General features: G+C 44.7%; 1 protein-coding gene and 1 long non-coding RNA gene across 2 annotated transcripts in view; one reads left to right on the plus strand and one right to left on the minus strand.

Annotated features, from left to right (window-relative positions):
• LOC136105940 (uncharacterized) overlaps nucleotides 1-21654 on the plus strand; it is a 188596-nt gene that overhangs the window by 117262 nt on the left and 49680 nt on the right. The window lies entirely within an intron of this gene.
• WNT7A (Wnt family member 7A) overlaps nucleotides 12326-21654 on the minus strand; it is a 40007-nt gene continuing 30678 nt past the window's right edge. Inside the window, exon 4 of the mRNA XM_065845754.2 lies at nucleotides 12326-16541. Within this exon, the coding sequence (XP_065701826.1) occupies nucleotides 16062-16541 (480 nt within the window). The 3' untranslated portion in view covers nucleotides 12326-16061. The remainder of the gene's footprint in view (nucleotides 16542-21654) is intronic.

Below are 21654 nucleotides of genomic sequence, written 5' to 3' on the forward strand. Positions count from 1 at the left end.
GGATCAGTATCTCAAGGTGGGTGTCAGAGGATGGACCAGACTCTGTTCAGTGGTGCCCAATGCCAGGGTGAGGGGCAACAGGCACAGACTGAAACACAGGAAGGGTCCATGTGAACATGAGGAGAAACTTGTTTGCTGGGAGGTGCCAGAGCCTGGCCCAGGCTGCCCAGAGCGGGTGTGGAGTCTCCTTCTCTGAGACATTGAAACCTGCCTGGACCGACCTGTGTGATCTGCTCTGTGACCCTGCGTGAGCAGGGGTTGCACTGGGGTTCTACAGAGGTCCTGCAACCCAACCAGGCTGAGACTCTGTGTCTCATGTTCTTGAACACAAAAATCACCCCCCCAGTCCCATTCTCTTGCTAGTGGTGTTTATTTATCCAACAGTCCCACTGGATGTGGTGAGCCCGACCAGTTTTTACATGGTGATTCTGCCCACAAATCCTTTTGGAGGGTTTGAATGTGATAGCAGCAATAACAGTTACTATGGAGTGCGTCTAGTTGGGAAGCATTGTGCCGAAATACCTGTCCTAATGCAGTGTAAATGTCTTCATTGCTGCTGGTGTTCCAGAGCACTTGTAATGCGTGGCCTAGCTGAAATGGGGGTTCAGCGCGGAAAACTGCTCACAAGAAAGAGCTTGTTGGCTGCATTTCCCTGTGAGGAACTCCAAGGTGCCTTTGTAATGTAACCCTTTTTTAATGACAGAATTTGAGTCAAAGGAAAGTATTGCAAGCCACTAAGGTTAACCAAGATGGCACTTAAATATAACTGTAGTTGGTGTTATCTGTAACTGAAGAAGGTCATGGGATCTGTCGTTTGCAGCGGGAGGTTGCAGTGCCAACAAATTAGCATCAAAAGCCCATGCTTGGCAGACAGAACAACTTCTCAAGAGAGCTGCGAACGGAGAGGATCAGCCTCCCTCGAGCTTATGATCTTCCTGTCGTTTATTACAACAGCCCTGCTCTTGGTGCCAACCCGAATGTGCTTGAGAATCTGTCAGCGGAGCCTTGGGAAGCCAAGGGCAGCAGTGCCAGCGCGGCCGGTGGGAATCGGAGCCGCGGGAAGCGCCGGGCTTGGCGGGGCAGCTCGCACACGTCTCGCCTCTTTGTGCTTTGAGGATGAGGAAGGCAAGAACGGGATAAGCCTGGAGAAAAACGGACTTCTGAGAGGGTAGAAAAGAAAACCAATTTACTTTGAGAGCAATGAATTTAAGTGCTTTTGCCCTTTCTTAACAAGGCTGGCGAAGAAGGAGAAAAAAGGGAGAAAGCAAAGTCTCCTCCTTCCCCTCCCCCTTGCAAAATCCTACATGCCCTTTTGGCAGAGATCCATCATTCGCTTAATGTGTCCTGCTGAAATCAATTCACGTGTCAGGATTTGGAGAGCTAGAACAAAATTTGTTTGCTGATCCCATCCACAGATCACTCAAGAGGATTCATAAAGGCTAGGAAAAAAAATAAAAGAAAACACACAAACCCACATCCAATTTGCTGTGTAACGTAATGCATTAGAAAATGACAGATTTGAATAGGGAGGAGAAAAAGTCTGATTGTACAAACCAGTTGGCTCAAAGTCTGCGAGCACCTTCAAGAACATGCAGTTACACGAAAGAGGACTTGTCTCCTTTGGCAGTTGCAAAAACTGCCCTCTCGATAGCTCAAAGAGTTGCTGAGCAGAGGGGAGGGCTGTGGGGGCACGTCCCCGCGGCTGGGGACAGCTAGTGACCCGCAGAGGGGCTGCCTGGCACCAGGAGGGGACACTGAGCGTGTTACGGAGCCACGGTAGGAGCAGCTCCCTGGTGCGGGGCTGGTGATCCCAGCCACAGCCAGCTCTGTCTGCCCGGCGTCCGCAGGCCTCGGGAGTGCTCCCATCTCCAGATTTCCGTGTGTGCAGAGTTGCGCCATCGCACACCCCATCGGACAGGTGGGGAGTTTTGTCCTCTGGCTGCTCGTCTTCACAGACTTGAGGCAACCTGTGGAATTACTCCTGGTTTGGGATACCCTGGTGTTTGTCTGCATGGACACTTTCAACTCATGTAAAACACACTGATATAAAGCTAACCTTTTGTGTTGTGAAACTTGAAGGGGGTACACTTAAGGCTGAACATGAGCCAGCATGTGCCCAGGTAGCCAAAAAGGCCACCAGCATCCTGGCATGCATCATAGTAGCGTGGCCAGCAGGCCCAGGACAGTGACTGTCCCTGTGCTGGGCACCGGGGAGGCTCCATCTCAAATCCTGGGGACAGTTTTGGGCCCCTCAAGACAAAAAAAACCCTTGAGGTGCTGGAGCGAGTGGAGAGAAGGGAACGGAGCTGGTGAGGGGATGGAGGACAAGTGTGATGGGAGCAGCTGAGGGACCTGGGGGTTCAGTTGGAAACAGGAGCTGAGGGGAGACCTTCTCATCTCTGAACTGCCTGAAAGGAGCTTGGAGCCAGGGGGGGTCGGACTCTGCTCCCCAGGAACAAGCGCCAGGAGCAGAGGAAACGGCCTCAAGTTGCACCAGGGGAGGCTGAGGTTGGATCTGGGGAACAATTTCTTCCCCAAAGGGCTGTGGGGCATCGGAACAGGCTGCCCAGGGCAGTGGTGGAGTCACCATCCCTGGAAAGTTGAACAGACAGAGATGAGGTTCTCAGGACATGGGGCAGTGCCAGAGTGAGGTTATGATTGGACTAAATAATCTTGAGGGTCTCCTCCAACCACAACAATTCTGTGATTCTATGTGATAAAGAGAAAAATAAAGATTCAGTCCAAGTGTCCACAGCTGTCAACTAAGGAGAAGTTCTCAAGATGCAGGTGTGAGCTGACCTGGCCACAGCTGTTTTGTCTGCTGGTGTGCTGAGAGGGTTGGCTTTGTGCTGTTGCAACAGGTACAAGTAGGACCTTGCTTTTTAAAATTATTCTTAATTAAAATACAATTAACTGCATTAAACAGAAAGTGGCTTTCTCTAACCTCACATTTGAATTAAAAGGATCACTATAAATGTTAGCAAACAACGTGCTCAGTGATGTGTAAGCTCAACTAACAGCACCCTTCCTGCTTTCTGAGGTTCACATGGTTGCAGCTTCATACAAAATACTTGATTGGGAGAGTAGAATTATACTTATTGTAGCTGAAGATCACAGCAATTACATGAACCTGCTTACGGACCAATGAGTTGGTTTATAGCCTTGCTGTATGTAGTTCCTCTGGTAAATAGCGTGGGGCATGATGTCACGCTTGCTGCTGGCAATTTGTTGAGTTGTAAATATCAGTAATCAATTCCTGTGACTGAATCCTGTGACCTTGGGTGTACTCCATGACAGCGCTGACTCTAATGTATTTTCTAGTCTCAGCAGAAGTACTTTTAGCTGCCCTTTCCCATTAACTTCTCATCTCACTAATAAAATACAGAGAATTATATTCACCACTTCTGCCAATTTTAACCGGAAACTATCCTGACCAAGGAATACTACATGTTGCCCGTTGACATCTCCTGCTAGCCCTTGGGTCAGCAGCTGCCTCCTCGGCCTTTCCCTAAAGCCAGACACCCTTCACAGCCCAGGGTCACTTGACCGCAGTTTCAAACTTGAATTTAAGGAGGTTTTTTTTAATGTCCAAAGCAGAACAGGGTACGTGATCTCTGTCTGTGTGAGAGGGCTTATTGTGAGACTCCTCCAGTTTCCTTCTTTGAGTCCGGGGCCTCCTGTCCTGCCTCTCCTCCCCTCCACCCAACTCACACTTTTGAAAACTATTAGTATTGGTTTCCAGTTGATCGTCTCTTAGAGCAGGAAAAAATACTTTACAGAATGATTTTTTTAAATAGGTTTTTGAAGGGTAGTTTTGGGGAGGATGATTGAGGACAGTACACAACAACTTATGTGACAGGAAGGAACAGATGAGGTTCTTAGGGACATGATTTAGAGGTGGACTTGGTGATGTTGGCTTAACAGTTGGGCTTGGTGATCTTGAAGGTCTTTTTTTTCCTGACACATGAGATGGTTCCAGTGATCCAGACCCACATCCTCTCAACTGAATTGCGTTCACGTGGATCGTGGCTCAGAACCCCATTGCGGGGCAGTGGAGTGGCTGGGCTGCCTGACCCGGGGCTATTGCAGTGCCAGGACCTGGGTTTGGAGCGAGGGTGAGAGCTCAGGAGCACAGTGTGATCTTCCAAAACCTCTCTTGCTGTCTTCCTGTAACAACATGAGAAATCACTGCATATTTGCTTTTTCTTCTAGACTTAGAGTGTAGGCGCAGTCAGGAGCAGATGCAGCGTTGTGGGACTTCAGATCTCCCTCATCCCCACGGAGATTTTACACTTGTAATTCTCCTTTCTGGGCTTTAACTCTCCAGCTGGCTACAGCAAAAACCATCATCGCTTCACAACACCTCGGTGAGAACTCGATGTTGCAAACTTGTCTGTCATCTTTCCCTGTACTGCTGTACTAGCGTCTCCAGGCCTCCCAGCAATTGAATTTCAAGTTCTTGGCACCGTAGGGTTCAGCAGATGCATTTTTGTTGTGAACGTGATGGGCGAATCGGCAGCTCTGGGGCTCGTTGTGCTGAGAGATGTGGGTGTGTGGGTGGCAAGGAACAGGCTGACAAAGTTGTTGGGAAGTTTGTTCCCTAGAATCTGAGCCTCAGATAAATAGTACATGCTGGCTGTAATTTAAATTCGATCAATATTCAGTTAAAAAATAAATAGAAAGCTTTTTAGATCAGTGATGTAAGGGAATGTTGGTTCAAGGAAGTAATTACATATTATGTAGAAAAAGTCAATTTAAGTTCTCAATAATTTACTTAAGTGATTTACTTGACTGATGTGTTGTCTTGACCCAATAGGGCAGAGTAACAGACACTAAGTTATGGCAAAGTTCCAGCAAAACCAGCAGTTGTTACTGTCCGACATAAATCATTAGCTAGTGCCGCGTTCCAGGTGTACACAGGTGCTATTTAAAAAAAGAAAAAAGCGATAAATTTTATGTTTGTAAACATAACTCTGTCAAAACTAATCCTGTTCCTGGCAGATGAAGATGTTATCCATACCTCTTGGTGAGGCAATATGCACTTTCAGGAAATAAAGTTCCTAGTGTATAATTAGCTTAAAGCGACGGTCCATGGGGCAGGGGGGCTGCACTGGTTTTTAGGCAGATGATGAAACCCTGAATGAATCACCGGTGTGTTGGGCTGTTGAACTTTGTCTTGAAGTGCATTGAAAGAACAGCACCGGGTCCCATACACTCCTTCAGATATATGAGACCAAAATCTCAATTTAATCTGCTGCTCAGTTACACTGGAATGTCTGCCAGTATTCCCGGGTACGGTTGCGAAGGTCCAATCCAACGAGTTTAAAAGCTTTGAGCAACCCATTAGTCACCTGTTACACCTTTGTTTCCCTGTTTTACAATTATTCTCTGGAGTGCTTGTAGCAGCAGGTTATGGATCCTCTCTGCTTCCATCCCTGCGCCATCGGACGGGCAGTGTCAGATGTGGGCATCAGTTCTGGAACACATTTTTCTACGGGCATTTCTAAAGCTCTGATTGTACTATGGCATAAAAAAAAAAAAAAAAAAGCCAAAAATACCCCCAAAACTCACTTACCAGTTGTACTCTCTTGAATATTAACCTTGCGTTGGAATATAATTAAATCAATGCTATTTCAGTGTTAGCAGCAGTATTTGTGATCTCTCTTTGGCTCCCAGGGATCGAAGCTTAGCAGCTCTGGAAAGCTCAGAACTGAGGAGGAAAACCAGGCGTGTGGTGGCTGGTGAGCAGCAGAGGACAAGTGCTTTCTTCATCTAAAAATACAGTTTTGCCATCATAACATGAAAATGTCTGTTAAACATAATCAAACTGGGGCCATGTACAACCCAGTAAGCCACTTTGTGGAGGGGAAAATAACAAATGTCATAATATTTTAGAAGGTAGAAAATATGGCAACTAGTGATTTTCCATGTGTGTTCTTCCGGTAATCGGTAGCTTAAAATGTCTTGAGCTTGGTTATGTAACTGCATCGTTAGATTAATGTTTGGGACCTATTTACTGTGACAGGAAAACAATGCACCTGTGGTCTATTGTGGGCTGGTTTTAGATTTCAAACTCCAACGGTAAATGTGGTTGATAAACTTGCAGTTAAATTAACATGATAGCCCTGGAACAGCAGTAGTATTTTGTGTTTTACAGATGAGAATAGCTGTTGAAATCAGTTCTCAAGGAATTAACCTGAACTTCGGTCCTTTCAGGTCTTCAGTCTCTTCATAAAGCCTATAAATACCACAGACAGGGCTTATGTCATTAGTCTCTTAATGCTATAAACATTTAATGAAGTTAAATTTGAAGTACAACACATTGTAAAATCGATCCAACCTTGCTGGGGAAACAAAGGGAAGAAAATTGTTTGAGTCATTTGGAAAACAAATTAAGAATTATATTCACTTAACTTTGAGCTGGATGAAAAGCCATGAACAGGACAGACAGAGCCGCCGTGTGTCAAAGGGAAGGTGGGATGGGGAGCAGAAACCTCTTGCGGTGTTGGATGTGTCCGACGTACGTTGACACCAGCGTCAGCAGCCGTGTGTCGGATGTATCTAAATACCCTCCTGGAGTCACCTTTGTGCAACAGCAAAGCGAGTATTCTGGCAATACTTGAAGTAAAATACAGCTGTTCCATCACTAAGCGTAACTACAGTAAAAATAACGTGGAGCGGGGTGGGGGAAGGTGGTGCATTCGAAGAATATTGGTACTTCCACTAGGGGATGTAGGAAAAGTTGGGATAACTCTGATATTTAGCACAGAATAGCAGGCAAACAGTTTACTCCATGACTTCGACCATCTTAAGTGAATAAGTTTAAATAGATCTGGTAAGTCAAGATCTCTGGGTTGTTCAGGGTTTTTTTGCTTTAATAATTATTTCTCTAATAGCCTGTCTCATTGGCAGAAGGTATTTTGCTACTTCGTATATATCTCTTGGAAATATTTCGTATAGTCATATTCTTAATTTGCTCACTGCTTCTCTTTTTACCTTCTAAGTATGCAAATAACTCAGTTTCTTTCCAGACCAGATTAAAAAAATCCCAGTAAACCCAAGGATTGTTGTAATAATGAAGCAAGCACATAAACTGTAGTACGATGTTTAGAAGATTATTATGACTGTTTGGAAGTGCTAAAATATTGGTGGTTCGGGGATTTTTTTGTTTCTGGTGGGGTTTGGTTTGGTTTGGTTTTTTGTTTGTTTGGGGGTTTTTGTTTCTTCAGTTTATTGGCAGAGAAGATGAAGCTCCATCTGCACCTATGCTGGTGCCCATCTCTTTCGCTGATTTTATAGGTTGAAGGGTACGCTATGCCCGTAAGGCTCCTATTATTTACCCAGCATACACATACATCCTCACTACCAGCAATAAGATACAAATGCTTCCCTATAGTTGACTTCCTAAGGAATATATTGGACATGAGGTTCTCTCACCTTCTGCTGAAGTGGGAGCAAAGGGCTTTACTGGCAGCCAAGCCAGTTGCCTGGCGTGGTTTAACAGCACCCAGTGTCTCCTCAAAGTGCTAAGTGGGAAGAAAAGAAAGAAATAACAATAAATAAAACCCTCTGAGCAAAGGATTACTGTGTAAAAATCTAAGAGAATGAACAGGAAAAGTGAAGGGGCAACGGACATGCTAAAATGCTGCAGACAACAAGCTGCTCAGAGGAAAGTGTATTTGTTCTTTCTTTTTCAAACTCGTTATTTATTTTCTCTATTCTTCAGGCCTAAAGTCTCACTAATGAATTCCAGGGGGATTTTTGAATCATGGTGATATCATGGGTTAAACCCCTTCTCTACTTTTTGAATGTAAATTCCTTTTGACATTCTTACTTATTGCGGAGCACTGACTTCTTTCCAACAACAAAACCAAGCGCTATTTGGTTTTGCATAGTTAACATTTTGCTAATGGGTAGCCGAGATTCTCTCAGCGGCTCAACAACATTTTCCGCAGCCCGCTGGCGTTGTTGTAGCAACTGGTGGCTGATCTGTGAATAAAGCAGATGTCATTGTGGTGGGATAAAGGGGGAATAATCTATCACCCGGCCACTGCCGCTCCTGCCCAAACAAGTCATCAAAATGACAACTTTGGTGTCTGATCATGAATTAAGGTCTGCGTATCACCCGATCTCGGTGTGATAAACCAGCGTTAGGTTATAAACGCAAAGGATTTCTCAGCCCCTCACCGTGGCCTTTCTCATGGAGGAAGAGCTGCTCGGATGTGCTGAGGCGCGGACGCTTTGCCAGCTTCCCTTGAGCCTTTGATGGATTTTCCGCTTTCAGCCAAGCTCGTCTGGCCTAAATAAACACAATATATGTTCCGGGAAGTTTTTTTCTTTATTGTTTAATCTTAATTCAGCTCATGGTGCTTGCAACTAAAGATGGGCAAGCGGCAGAATATTCTGACCGGTACCCAAGCTGAGTACAAAGGGAGAGACAGAAGCAGATAGATTGCCTTTTTAGCTTCTCAGAAAGGCTTTAATGCATTTATTTATTTATTTAAGCTTCTATTCTAACTCTCACAATTTGTACTTAGTTGGTGAAACTAACCTGAGTGAGTCACCTCGCATCCCCCTCTTTTGGTGGCAGAAAATACAACGCGGTTTAGCGCTGTCCTATTAAACGCTTTCCATTAGAATATTTGTTAACATTTGAAATGCTTTCAGTGATGAAGCATCACAGCAACGTGTCCATGCTCCACGGACACTCTCAGAGTTGAGTTCCAGTTTGCCAGGGGTTTGTTCCCCCCGCAGAACTGTCGTCCCCATCTTCTGACTTGCAAAGTCCGCTCCCCGCTCCCTCCTCCGCATCACATCTTCCTTAATCATTTGACTTCAGGAGACAAAACACGAGACCAGGTTTCTGCCATTTCCCTGGTGCGTGACTCATACTTAATGTGCAGGCTGTATTAATTACTGTGTGCTCAGCATTTAATGAGGTTGAGGAGACGGAGTCTCCTCGCTTCGGCGATACACAACACCCAGCGAACCTCCTACACACAGTGAATGCATTTACAAAGCACTAAAATCTGGGAATGTGTTTTATAAATGGAGAAAATCAAGACATTGCTTGAGTTCCTTAAAACAGGGTGGAAGAGCTGAAAACTCTGGGCCATCGTCCTAACTCTGTCATAGGCTTTTCCTTGGTGCCGCTGGCCACCCCTTGTGGGTTTTGTGTCCCCTGGTTTCCTCTCTGGTTTGGGGATAATCGTGGCAAACTGGGGCCAGACTCAGTCTTTAATATATGAAAAAACATTTTTTGGTGATAAATTATATATCTCTCGGTCCTACATGATGGCATTATGGCCTAACGCTACTACTCGTACTTTATCTTCTCTGTCCTTCATTACCTTCTTTCTCAGGCTGCCAGGTATTTAATATCCTCTATAGTTTAAACCAGCTCAGATAAAATTTAAATTATTTCAAAATAACCGATACGTGGACAGGTGTGATGCCCACAATGCATATTTCTCTGGGACCACATGCAGAAGAAAAGTTGCCAGGGAAGAAATTAAGCGCAAGAAACAACTCACTAAACAGGTTTCTTGCTGCTTTGATGGAGCAGACGTTTGGAGTTGGCTTGACCCAAATGAAATTGCACTATGAGCTGCCTCAGCTTGGGCTCAAATCTGTGCATTTTAGCCAAGTCCCTTCTGCGTTCCCTCGTAGACTCAGCAGAGTGCTTTAATGTGTTGAGTTTTTCCGGGGTTTTCCTTCCTATGTGTTTTTTCTTCTATTTTCCAAAACCGTTCTGGGCTGTACCCTATCTGTAATGGGCCCTTAGTTTCTTTATCTGTCTCCTAGTTACTCCAGTTCTTGTCTAATGGACGGCTTTTCTCTGACCGCACTAAAACCCCGTCTGTTGGAGTTTGGGAGAAATTACTTCTCTGCAAGATCCTGTTGCCCTCACTTCTCTGTGCTCCACTGCTGAGGATGAGTCAAAGTACGTGACAGTAAAATGTAACCCTGGGGACAATACCAGAAACCTCTCTAATGCCTTTGGATTTAATTTATTCTATAAGTTCTACAGGGCCAAAAATAAGTTTTGGGGGTTTCTTGCATTGCTAATAGGGTTATACCATTTGTGGCCTCTTATTATGTAAACAATAAAAGGATTTCAGGATCAAAGAAGAAATGGTGTAGAGGATCTGGGGGGGAATCTGCCAAACTAATTTGCAAAATTTTAATAGTTAAAGCAGCATTTGCTGACATTGGATGAGTGCAGCAAGCTTGGTGCCATTGAGATAATAAAAAGATAGTGACTGGGAAGGGGTGGTGAACAAGGAGTAAATGTGATTAAGTGCTAATATCAAGCACTATGTGTGATACAGCTCTTGCAAAGTCACATTTAAATTGGTGAGTCCAGCTGATGAACAAAACCCAGCGCTGTCTCTTTGAAGTTTTAGCTACAATTTCCTAAGGTCAGAACACCTCTTCTGGTCCCCTCCCCTCAACTTTGGTTTCAGTAACCATCAGTGCAGCTTACTCAGTAACATTGAAAAGGTGAGTCAAGAGAACACGGTGTATTAGCTGAGTGCAGGACTTCCATATTTCTTGCATTCGTCTGAAAAATTAAAGGTACGCTGCGAGAGGATGAATGGGATTTTTTGTGTGCTGAGTGTCCTCCTCCTCTGTTGTATCGCAGCCCCACACACAGACACGCAAGCCCTCAGTGGCTGGGAATGAATGGGAGAGCTTATAAACACCCCAGAGGAGCTAAAACTCCAGGTGCTTGGGAGGGAATAAAATCACAAGCGCGTACACGCTGGTGAAGGTGGGAAAGTGAAGCGCTGCAGGAACAGAAGGTTGTTGCATGATGTGTTGTTCTCCAAAAAAACCTGTGTGCTTTCTCGTAAATTAGAGTTGCGCAGGGTTTTCTGTGCTAGTAGGATCGGGACTGCGACATTCGGCTAGTGAATTGTTTGTATCCACGGCCATAAAATCAGACGTGGATCTGCTATGATACGTGTGCTTTGGGTGTAGGGAAAAGATGCAGGTGAGCATAGGAAGCAAAAACTAGGGTTAAATATCTGTGCTAAGAGAGTTTGGCTGATGTCTCAATAATCATAGGTAAATGGTGCAATATTTTTTTTTATACCACTCTCTCCACCTCATTTTTTGATTGTTTTTTGCACACACACAATCCTGGAAATGTTTCTTTAAGGTAAATATAATCTCATCTTCTCCCAGAGATACCAAACCTCTTTACAAACCAGGCGTCTTTCCTAACAACTGAGATGCAGTGGCTGGCTAAGAAAAATATAAGGTCAGGGTAAGGAATGACATGAACCTGAGAGCACCGGTAGTAAATATTTTGTGTTAAATGTAGAAATGTGGTTTCTCTGGGACTTGCTTCTGACCTCCAGATTGCAAATGACATATGTGCTATTGATGAATATGTGATTATATAATAACAAAAAAAAAATTTGAAAAATCAATAATTTCATAAAAATCCCAAGCATCAAAAGAAGCCGTTAGGGGTTTACAGCGTCACCTATGGTATCACAAAAGTTCCAATATCCTTCTTCAATCACCTGGAGTCCTTTAGATCCAAGTACAACTCTTCATCATTTTGATTTAATCATATGTTTTTAATTATTTGTTTCCAGAGGAAGGTTTCCCTGAATTTGTGTTCAACACTAAAATACCCTCCTTTGAGGACTCATTATTATGATTTTGACCAGCAGAACGTGAATTGGGTTAGCAAATTAGGTCGCTTGTCGTGGTGACAACTGAGATGACCATGCATCAAGGGTTTGGAATCTGGATGAGCTTCATCACCTGAAGTTGTGCTGTGTGATAGAGTTGCTGTACTTGGTTCAATTGTGGGCAGTTTTGGGACATTGAAGCCTGGCTTGGGCTGTGCCCGTGTTGGTTGACAGCAGCAGTACCTGCTGGGTTTGGCCAGGCCTGGCTCAGCCCGTCAGTCACTGCGGCCGCAGTTTGGTCTTTATGCCAACAGTGGACTTGGAGAACTTCTTCAGTTGCCCCCTTGGGGTTACAAGTCAGGGGCTGTAGAGACCAATACACTCATTTTGGACACTCACAGTGCATGTTTTCTGCTCTCTATTATACTGATAAATGAAAAAATGTCAGAAATACTTATGATGCTGAGTCCTCATCTGAGCGTTTGCCCCCTGATTGCAGCCTGTGATGTTTCTGCAGTCAGCAAATTGCTTTTTAAGTGTGGTCCGTTAAGAACAGTTTTCTAATCCACAAGATAGTTCATTAAGAGCCTTCTGTAATTTAGTACTTGTCCATTATTTCCCTTTGCTAAGTAACTGTATACCCTTACAATAACGTTACCAAATGAGCCACTTAAGAGTATGTTTTAAGGATGTTTTCAGTTTAATTATCACTGTCAAAAGACACATCTCCATTAGCTTTGTGCATACATGGCAAAGAAAGCTTCATCATTGACTGATTCATGTTTTATGTAGGTGCTTCGAGTATTCAAGCTACGTGTACTCAGGTTAGTTGTCCTTTTGAGAAGGCCGAGAGGTTAAATCCTTAAAACTTGCTTAGGAATCTCAAGGCAGAACTGCTGAATTTCCACGAATCGGGGTTTTGCTATCAAATGAGTGAATTTTCATAAATAACAGCTTCCCTGCTTGCAATTCATTATGCTATTTCTCTTACTCCTCTTCTTGAACGTGTGTTTTCTTTAAAAGCCTGGGTTAGGTTATGAATGTGGCCGGCGATCCCGCGCGTCCCTTGGCGAGCAGAGATGAAAAGATGTATTTTCTTTCGAGAGCTGTATTGTTCTGCACTTGTGTGCATTTCACTCCCATTGTGTGGCTCCTTGTCGCGTAAAAACAGAGCTCTTCTATCCCCCAGGACAAAGAACAAACTGTTGTCGGGGGGGAGGAATATCTACAAAATCGTAAATCTTTGTCCTTCTCCTTTTTATTCTTTGTGCCAATCAAGCCCGTTTGGAGAATGAGCAATTAAATCCTGACTCACGGCAGATTCTGATGGGCCAGATTCCTCCTGTCTAAGATGACACAGCCGAATTCCCAAATACTTTCTAGTCGAATGCAGTGTTTGGTTTGCCTTGCTCTTTAGTTCATACCACCCAAACCGGGATTCTGGTTATCGAACAAATGGACATTTTCTCTAATCAATGCGCTGATCATCAGCGGTATTGTAAAATACAGGGAAAATGTGTACCAAATTAATGACGTTGCGCATCCAGTTCTTTATTATTGTGAGTAAAACTGTTTAAAGATATTTGTCCTTCAGTAATTGATCTGCTAGCTGTACATAGCACATCGCTGCATACTGAAATATACAGGAAGCAGGAGTTGTACAGATTACTTTTCTATGGTAAAACATGCTGCAGAAGTAATAATTTGTAAAATAACTCTAATCAGTGAAGAAAATACAGTTTTGACTATGATATGGTATCCACAAAGTAAAAAACCAATGCACACTTTGGGGGGTATGTTCCAAAATTAAATGTTAGATCTGAATTACTTAGCCGTGATGTAGCGTTGTAATTAACGTCCATACTGTACGTACTTCATTGCATTTTATGTCTTGCCAGTTCTCGATGTGTGGAATTTAGAAGGACTAAATGTAGCGACTTAATTACCCCACAAAATTGCTTTTATATTGCTTTATATTGACAAGTCGTAAGTTTGAAAGTAAAGCATGTTAATTATTTTACTTTGGTATCTCGTGCTGGTGTCTGAACTTCGTAAGAATTCTGGTTTATGTTAAGCGGCAGGTCTGCAAAGAAGTGGCGTATTTAACCCAAATTATGCATTGCTAGGATCAGGTACTGTATGGGCGTGTGTTCTTACATCAATAACATATATACAAGAAGTGAGTTAAAAAACCCCACCGCGCCACGTTGAGACAAGTTCTAAAAGGTTAGGTCATTACAGCACAACTTTGCGACATCTTTTGTGATAGTTCTCTTTACTTTTGCTGCATTTTTTCTCTGTTTTCGCAGTTTTACCTCAGAAGGACCAATGGACATGAGATATTAATATATCTGTATTGTCTGCTCCTCGTGAGACCTGTGGTTCCTTTCCCAATGCTCCTTGTCGTTTCTTACCCAATGAAAAGCGACATAAAATCAGATTTTTTTCCCTTTGATGGGTCACAAATGAGTCAAACAGGAGGAACAGAAAGATTCTAAAACCAGAGAGAGATTTGCCACTCGAATATCTGGAGAAATTAGCAGCACTAAAAAGGAAATACCACAAAGGGAGTGCAAAGTGGCTTAGCGGGGCTCTGAAAAACAAGGGAACCCTCTTTAAATGTGCCTAGATGGTTTTCTGCATTTTTGAGCTCTCTGGCCTTTTTGGGGGGAAAGAATAATGTAAATGCCAAAAAGAGCTGGACAAAAAGTAAGCTTTGTATCCTGTCTATGAGAATCAGACGATGTGTGTCATGCAAGTTTTTACAGTCATAGTCTACAGTCTTGCACTGATTAAAATCAAATTTGACAGTAACACAATATAGAGGTTTAACTGACAGCACACACAGCACATTTGCTGGTCATAACGCCACCGTTTAATGACTGACGCATGTGGGAAGCTAATTCAGATTGGTTTTTTTCTTGAATGGGATAAATGAGCATCCAGTGAATACCAATCACGAATTCAAGCCATGTGACAAAACTGATGCTACATACCCTGTTGTTTTGCATATTCTGCAGATTGCGCTGCAGGAGAAGAGCCGGTTTGTACCCACATCCGGAGAGACGCTCATTCTGCTTTCTGCTCATCCACCCACCGCAGCGGAACGTGTCCAACTCGCTGCTGGGGTGTCCACAAACCCGTTCCCCTTTCTCTGTTAAATAGCCTAAGAGTTACAAATCATATGCCTGTTTGGAGAAAAAGTACAGGTTGAACAGCAGACGTAGTATAAATAAAATATTTATATAAAAATAGTCTTTTACAAAATATACTCTCTTATCCTATGGTTGATTTTTTTCCAAAAGATGGAGGTTTGTCTGGATTTTCTTATTTTTAGGCATATTCCAAACAGGATTTTATTAATGCTTCTTTCTTTAATTGAAGAAAAAAAATAATATATATAAACTGGTAAAGATTTGTAACCTCTACCGCTTGACTTTTGTTCCAGACAACTAGCAGCAAACAGGAGAGGGAAAACAAACCAAACCAAACAAACAAACGAAAAACACAAAACCAACGGCGTGTTTGCGTATGTACATATATATAAAGACGCCAGCTTTTGTACTTAAACATCCAGTACTATAGAACATATCCTGCAAGTCCAACTAATAGAAATATCCTAGTTAAGAATAATATGTACAGCTCCAGTTTCTCCTTGCTGTTTCTACAAAATTATTCCACAAAGAAAGCCAGCTATCTACTTTAATTGCAGAATAGTTCCGAAAACGTTGGGTAGAGTTCTTTTTAATTAAATAAATTAATATTAGTTTTATCTGAATAAATTGTTAAATATTGCTATTATTATGCCCAAGCGTCCCAAATCCCTGCGCTAGAATCCGCAGCACACACACAGAACAGGCGGATGGAGCCGAGTCCACAGAACCCTCCGGCGGTTCCACGCGTGTCTGGAGGGAAATGCAGGAGCAGCAGGAGCTTTTCCCAAGCGCAGGCGCCCGAATCGGTGTCATCCCTGTGCTCCCGTGGGCCGTTCGTGCCGGGGCACCGTCCGTCCCAGCCCCTGCAAAGCCCCTTTTGGAGGATTTCTCCCCTACCCCTCCCTGCTCCTCCCTCAGGAAAGTTTTTGACCATCTTTGTTCCAAACCAGGAGTCGGTTGCGGGGCTCAGAGCCGTTTCCCTGGCTGGTGTCTCTTCACAAGGCAGTCAGTGCTGCTTGCTTTAACCAAGATGAGCTTTTTCTCTCTGTTTTGTGGTTTGGGGTGGGGTTGGTTTGTTTTTATTTCTTGGCTGACTTTCCTAAGAGTCCGTGCCGTGTATCCACGTGAGCTATGAGAAGGGCTCCATTCGTCAGCGTTTCTTCTGGGAGAGCAGGTCCTTCCTACAGCCTCGTGTGGGTCTGCTGAGTGCACGTGCAAATGTATCCCAGGCCTGGGGGGGGTCAGCCCAGCCGCATCCTCACTTACAGGTGTAAACCTCTGTTCTTTCGCTGCACGTGTTGCACTTCACGTAGCAGCACCAGTGGAATTTGCAGTTGCACTGCCAGACGCGGGAGTACTGGTGCGTGTTGTAACCCCGGCCGCAGCACATCAGGTCGCAGCCGTTGGACTGCTGGGCCGTCTTGTTGCACATCCGGCCCTGCGTCCCCACACTGCCGGTCACGGGGTCTTCTTCACAATAATTGGGGGATTTTTCTATGTACACTAAATCCGTATCCATGGGTTTGCGATAAGAAAGTGGCTTTTTGATTTTGAGGAAGGTCGGGCGTTTGTTGCGACTCGCTCTCACGGGTTCCACTTGAACAGCTTCGTTGTATTTGTCCTTAAGGATGTAGCCCAGCTCCCGGAATTTGGGCAGGGTTGTCCAGCATGTTTTAGTGGTACAGGATCCTGAGACCCCGTGGCACTTGCACTCCAACTTCATGTTTTCTTCCAGAATCTGTATTTGGAAGAAAAAAGAATGATGCGTTAACACAAGCCAGAGCCTCTTCAAAAATCACAGGGTTATTTGATGCATGTTGAGCGACAGTCATGGATGGGTTTGCTCTCCAGACTACAGCCGTGTTCCCACCAAAGCTTTGCTTGCCTGATGATGCTGTTGTCCCAGGCAGCAAATGCTCCAGTATCAACTGGGTTCTGCCTCTAAGGCTGATTCCGCATTTGCACTTTGAGTTAAACAGAGAAGATATTACAACTTTGTCTCATTTCACAGCCCACAAACCAAAGGTAAGACGGGACCCTCCTTAACCACGGTGTTTTTGGACTCACATTTGCAACATGACCATACAGTGCTTCAGGTTTGCCGTTGTGGCAGTTTTTGGCAGATGGCAGCGGAATTAGGAACTGGCAGAAAATCATACCCTTCCATGAAATGCCGCATGCAGAACACTTTGAAAGTTCAACAATAGGTACTAGAACTTGGGTTTTGTGAACGGAGGTTCAAAAACACCCCGCAGTTCAGTTCTTGCACCTGAAAATTGCGTAAGCTGGTGCAAGATGTGAACAAGCAGATAAACGCTATCAACTCTCATCCTCCTGTTGCTCTCACATTGATCAACAGTGTCGAGCAGATGATTGTTTATTCACACAGGCATCATCTGTTCTAAATGCTGCAAGGTAATGTTCCAATTTAGAAATCTAAGTATTATTTTGATATACCATAGCCTTAAGTTCTTCGCACTTTTTAGAGGCTTTGAAGTGTTTTGTCTCCTCTCATGTGGATAACGTAGCATACAAAATGCCCCAGCTGCTTGGCAAGAAAACTAGGTCTGACTTAGAGCATAAAGGGTAAGAGTAAAGATGAGGAATTGGTTTCATGTTTTGTCGTCAGTTCTTGTTAAAATTTTCTACCTCTTAATACTGTAAAAGCATCTCAAACACCTCAACATCACGGCTTGCTCCACCTCTCTCATGTTCTCTTCTTTGCCTGAGTTGTCACTACTTTCCTTGTGAAGATCAAAACCTTCATCTTTTCTTCAACCTTCAGCCTTCACATCCCTGGAAACTTTATTTTTGTATCTGCTCCTTTCTGCTGTTTGCTCACCAAGCCGGTCTTGGCCAAATAAAACTGGGGACCAGCTTAGTCCTGCTGTCTGTCCTGAGCCCTATAACTGACCTCACTTACCAGCTACATTGCCTCAATTCTAGAAAACGCCTAATTCCAGCAGTTAATTTCCCACTGGCCTTTGCTTGAAAGAGAACAGTATAATTTTGCTGATTAAGTTCTGCCTAACCTGGCAGATCCCAGCGGTGGAAAGCCCGGCCAGGGGGATTATCTGGGCTCAGGGAGTGGCCACATCATTTTTTCCCTGAGAAACCCCAGCTGATCTGTGCAGCTCCAAACCTGGGCAAGCTGGAGGGAGGTCAGGGACAGGGGAATCTGAATTAACCCTTTGCTAGAACCACCCCCTCCAGTTCTGTATGGTTGGGAAATGTACCACGCAGGCCCCATGCTGAAAACAGCCGCTCGAGGCTGGACACGCGTTGGGATGAACGGGGGGTGGGAGGAGAAGGGGCACATCTGCAGTTCTGCACTAACATGGACAAACGGAGCTGCGTCCTGTCCCTGGCAGCCTTAAAACATGTAATTTAAACACTGCGTGTAGTGGTTTATTCTGATACCTTTTGGTCTTGATGCTGTTTCTGTGTCACCCAGGCAGAGTCATTGCAGTTGCCTGACCTTGGGGTAGTTTGTAGCTGCTGCTTTACTCACTCTTGTTCCTCTGCCCCTTTTCAATGAAGACTGGGATTTTGGAGGCATTAGAATAGCTTTATTTTTATTTTTATCTACGGTTAAAGTGTCAGCACGTGTGGTTTGAAGGCAGGATTAAAACCCCTGGAAAGTATAAGTCCAAGATTTTGGCAGATGTGAACTTAGCGTATTTTGTGCTACTGTTTTTAAATTAGACTTTCATGTAAACTAACGACTGCTCTAAAACTTAGATGTGAGAAACTTTTATATTCAGATCTACATCTCAACTTGCAGTTCTGCTCAAGCTTTGCCTTGCGTTTGACATTATCTTGTTATCTTGAGTTTCTCTCTCAGCCGCTGCATACTTCTTTTATTGCTCACTCATTCATAAGGTAGTACACTTAGAAGATAGATGAGGAGATGGAAAAGGAGTTATAGCACAGAAACCGGAAAAATAACATAAATTCTTTTAGCCTCATTTGTACCTTTTTAAAAGCTCTCTTTTTAAATTTGAAGCTGGCCAGGGTTACATTTCTCAGCCCTAATTCAATCACTGCTCTTGTTCAAGTGGCTGGCCTTGTATCTTGGTACCCTGTTCAAACTTGCAAGAAAATATTTCTAACTCACCTTCCATCAGGAGCTCCCAAATCGACTTGAAACATTTATTCAGAATACATCATGGCTTAGTGTCGTCTCTCCAGGTAGGGCTTTTTTCCTGAAGTGTAAATAGCCTAAATTGCCTTTTGGTGTATTTCATTAAGATCCTGTTCAGAGCCAGCAGTCGCTGGGGAAGGGGCAGAGCTGAGCCCGTGGTGGGGGCAGCTCAGCAGCCGGGCAGCCTCGTGTCAGTCAGAGAATCACAGAATGGTTTGGGTTGGAGGGACCTTCCCATCTCCCGCAGTGCCACCCCTGCCATGAGCAGGGACATCTTCACCAGCTCAGGTTGCTCAGAGCCCCGTCCAGCCTGGCCTGGGATATCTCCAGGGATGGTTCATCCACCACGCTCTCGCCGCCCTCAGAGGCAACAATTCCTTCCTCATGTCCAGCCGGAATCTCCCTCCTTTAGTTTAAAACCATCACCCCTTGTCTTATTGCAACAGGCTCTGCTGATAAGTCTGTCCGCATCTTTCTTATGGGCCCCTTTTAAGCACAGAAAGGCTGCAATAAGGTCTCCCCGGAGCTTCTCTTCTCCAGCTGAACACCCCAGCTCTCTCAGCCTGTCCTCCCAGCAGAGCTGTTCCAGCCTCGGATCATTCCTGTGGCTCCTCTGGCCCCTCTCCTGCAGGCCCATGTGCGTCCTGTGCTGAGGACAGAGCTGGACCAGCACTGCAGGGGGGTCTCACAGAGCGGGACAGAGGGACAGGGTCACTCCTGGTCTCCTGCTCTGAGTGACACGATGCCAACCAGAGCGAGCTGCTGGTTCTCTGGTCTCAGCTAATGCTGGGCATGAGGGGTTAGGATGAAAAGGTGTGGGTTTGTTTGAATATGAGAAGTTAGAGCAATGTTGGTTGAGACAAAGTCCTAGGGGTTCTTCTTAGATGACCCAAAAGGCTTGGAGGGGGTTGGGAAGAGGCAGAGGGATGAGAAAGAGTTTTGTCTTTTAATGCCATGCTACATTTATTGTTCTCATTTTTTTGTGGAGATAGCACTCCCTAATATTTACTGGCTAATGCTCCTTTTTCTCTTTGCACTTGTAGGGGGTGCATTTCCATAGACTCTGCTAAAATTGCTCCAGCATATCTGCTTAATTTGTGTCCACTGCACTCTGCAGCTGAACTTTCCCTTCCAGTTCTGCCATTTCTAACCCACCTTTCACTCCCAAGCCCTTTTGTTGGTTCTGCTCTTGTATATATTTCCCCCTTGCTGGTGCTGCCTTTCAGCGCGGTGTTCTGCAAATTCAGCCAGAGATGAATTGGCTCTATAGCCTTTAGAAAATAGGCTACATGTAACTTGAACCGTCCATTCTCAGCAAAAGCGATTTCATAGTTTTATTGTACTGTGGTATCAGGTGCTTGGACTATTTGGTTTGCATTAAAATATGTGGATGGTGGTATTTTAATTCCGTTATGTTATTCTAATTGTCTCTGATAAATCAGTGCCTTTATAAATTCAAGAAGAGAGTTGAAAAGAGAAAGAAGAAAATAAAATAGGGCATTCTCTGGGTAGGGACAGGAGGCCTCGGTCTTTCCCTTGGTTTGTGTGAACCAAAAGAAGCGCTCTACCCCTTAAATACTCGGTCTCTGTTAAAACCAGAAAGGATTCTTCACCTTTCAAGATCAGGGTTTGTTTCTTTGAAGGTATTATCCAGCAGCTCACATTTTTTACATTACATTGAAACTTTATGTATGTTATAGACCAACTTTTCCTAAAATGCAAGAGCCTGAAGGGCACAAAATTTAAACCCTAGGTCCCCTGTTTCTTACCAAATGACCATATCCAGCTCCATCAGCCATGGAAAGTAAATCTGTATGCACCAGTGAATGCTCTGAACTGGATTAAATGCGAACAAAGAGCTGGAGTTCTTTGAGCTTTGTCCACTTTTTCTTTGAGTTCCTACAGTAAACTGTCAGTACTTGTTTTTCTCTCTCTTTCCCCCTTGCCATTAGCCTCTGGGAAATAGTTTGTGTGTGGGTAACTCGCGCTGACTCTCTCTAGTGATGTTATCTGCAGATATAGTACCTTTGGGCACTGCCATTAGGAATTAACGTGTTTTTAGTTCACCTTGAGTTTTGCAGAGAATGCGTGGGGTGCGTCATGTGAGGGTGGCGAGCGGCAGCTCTCGAGAGCCCGGCGGCCCCGGCGCTGCTTGGGCTGGTCCAGCACCGCGGTCCTGCCGGGGCTGGTGCCAGGAGCGGGATCTGGCTGGGCAGCCCTGAGCCAACCTCCTGCTGCCCAGTGACACCAGCAGAAACCGCTGGCTGGTGCAACTTGGTGCTGGAGTGGTATTTGTGTACAAGAACTGCTGCGCTGTGCCCTCGGGGTGGTGGGACGCGGGCTGTGGGTCTGGGGTCTCGGCAAAGAGAGAGGTCGTTACAGAATCCCAGAATGTCAGGGATGGGAAGGGACCTGGAAAGCTCATCCAGTCCAGTCCACCCGCCAGAGCAGGAACACCCAGCTGAGGTTCCACAGGAAGGTGTCCAGGCGGCTTTGAATGTCTGCAGAGAAGGAGACTCCACAACCTCCCTGGGCAGCCTGGGCCAGGCTCTGGCACCCTCACCAGGAAGAAGTTTCTTCTCATCTTTAAGTAGAACCTCCTGTGTTCCAGTTTGTACCCATTGCCCCTTCTCCTATCACTGGTTGTCACTGAGAAGAGCCTGGCTCCATTCTCCTGACACTCCCCCTTTCCATACTGATCACCATG

This window comes from Patagioenas fasciata, chromosome 10, assembly GCF_037038585.1.
Source record: "Patagioenas fasciata isolate bPatFas1 chromosome 10, bPatFas1.hap1, whole genome shotgun sequence".
In the NCBI taxonomy this organism is placed as follows: domain Eukaryota; kingdom Metazoa; phylum Chordata; class Aves; order Columbiformes; family Columbidae; genus Patagioenas; species Patagioenas fasciata.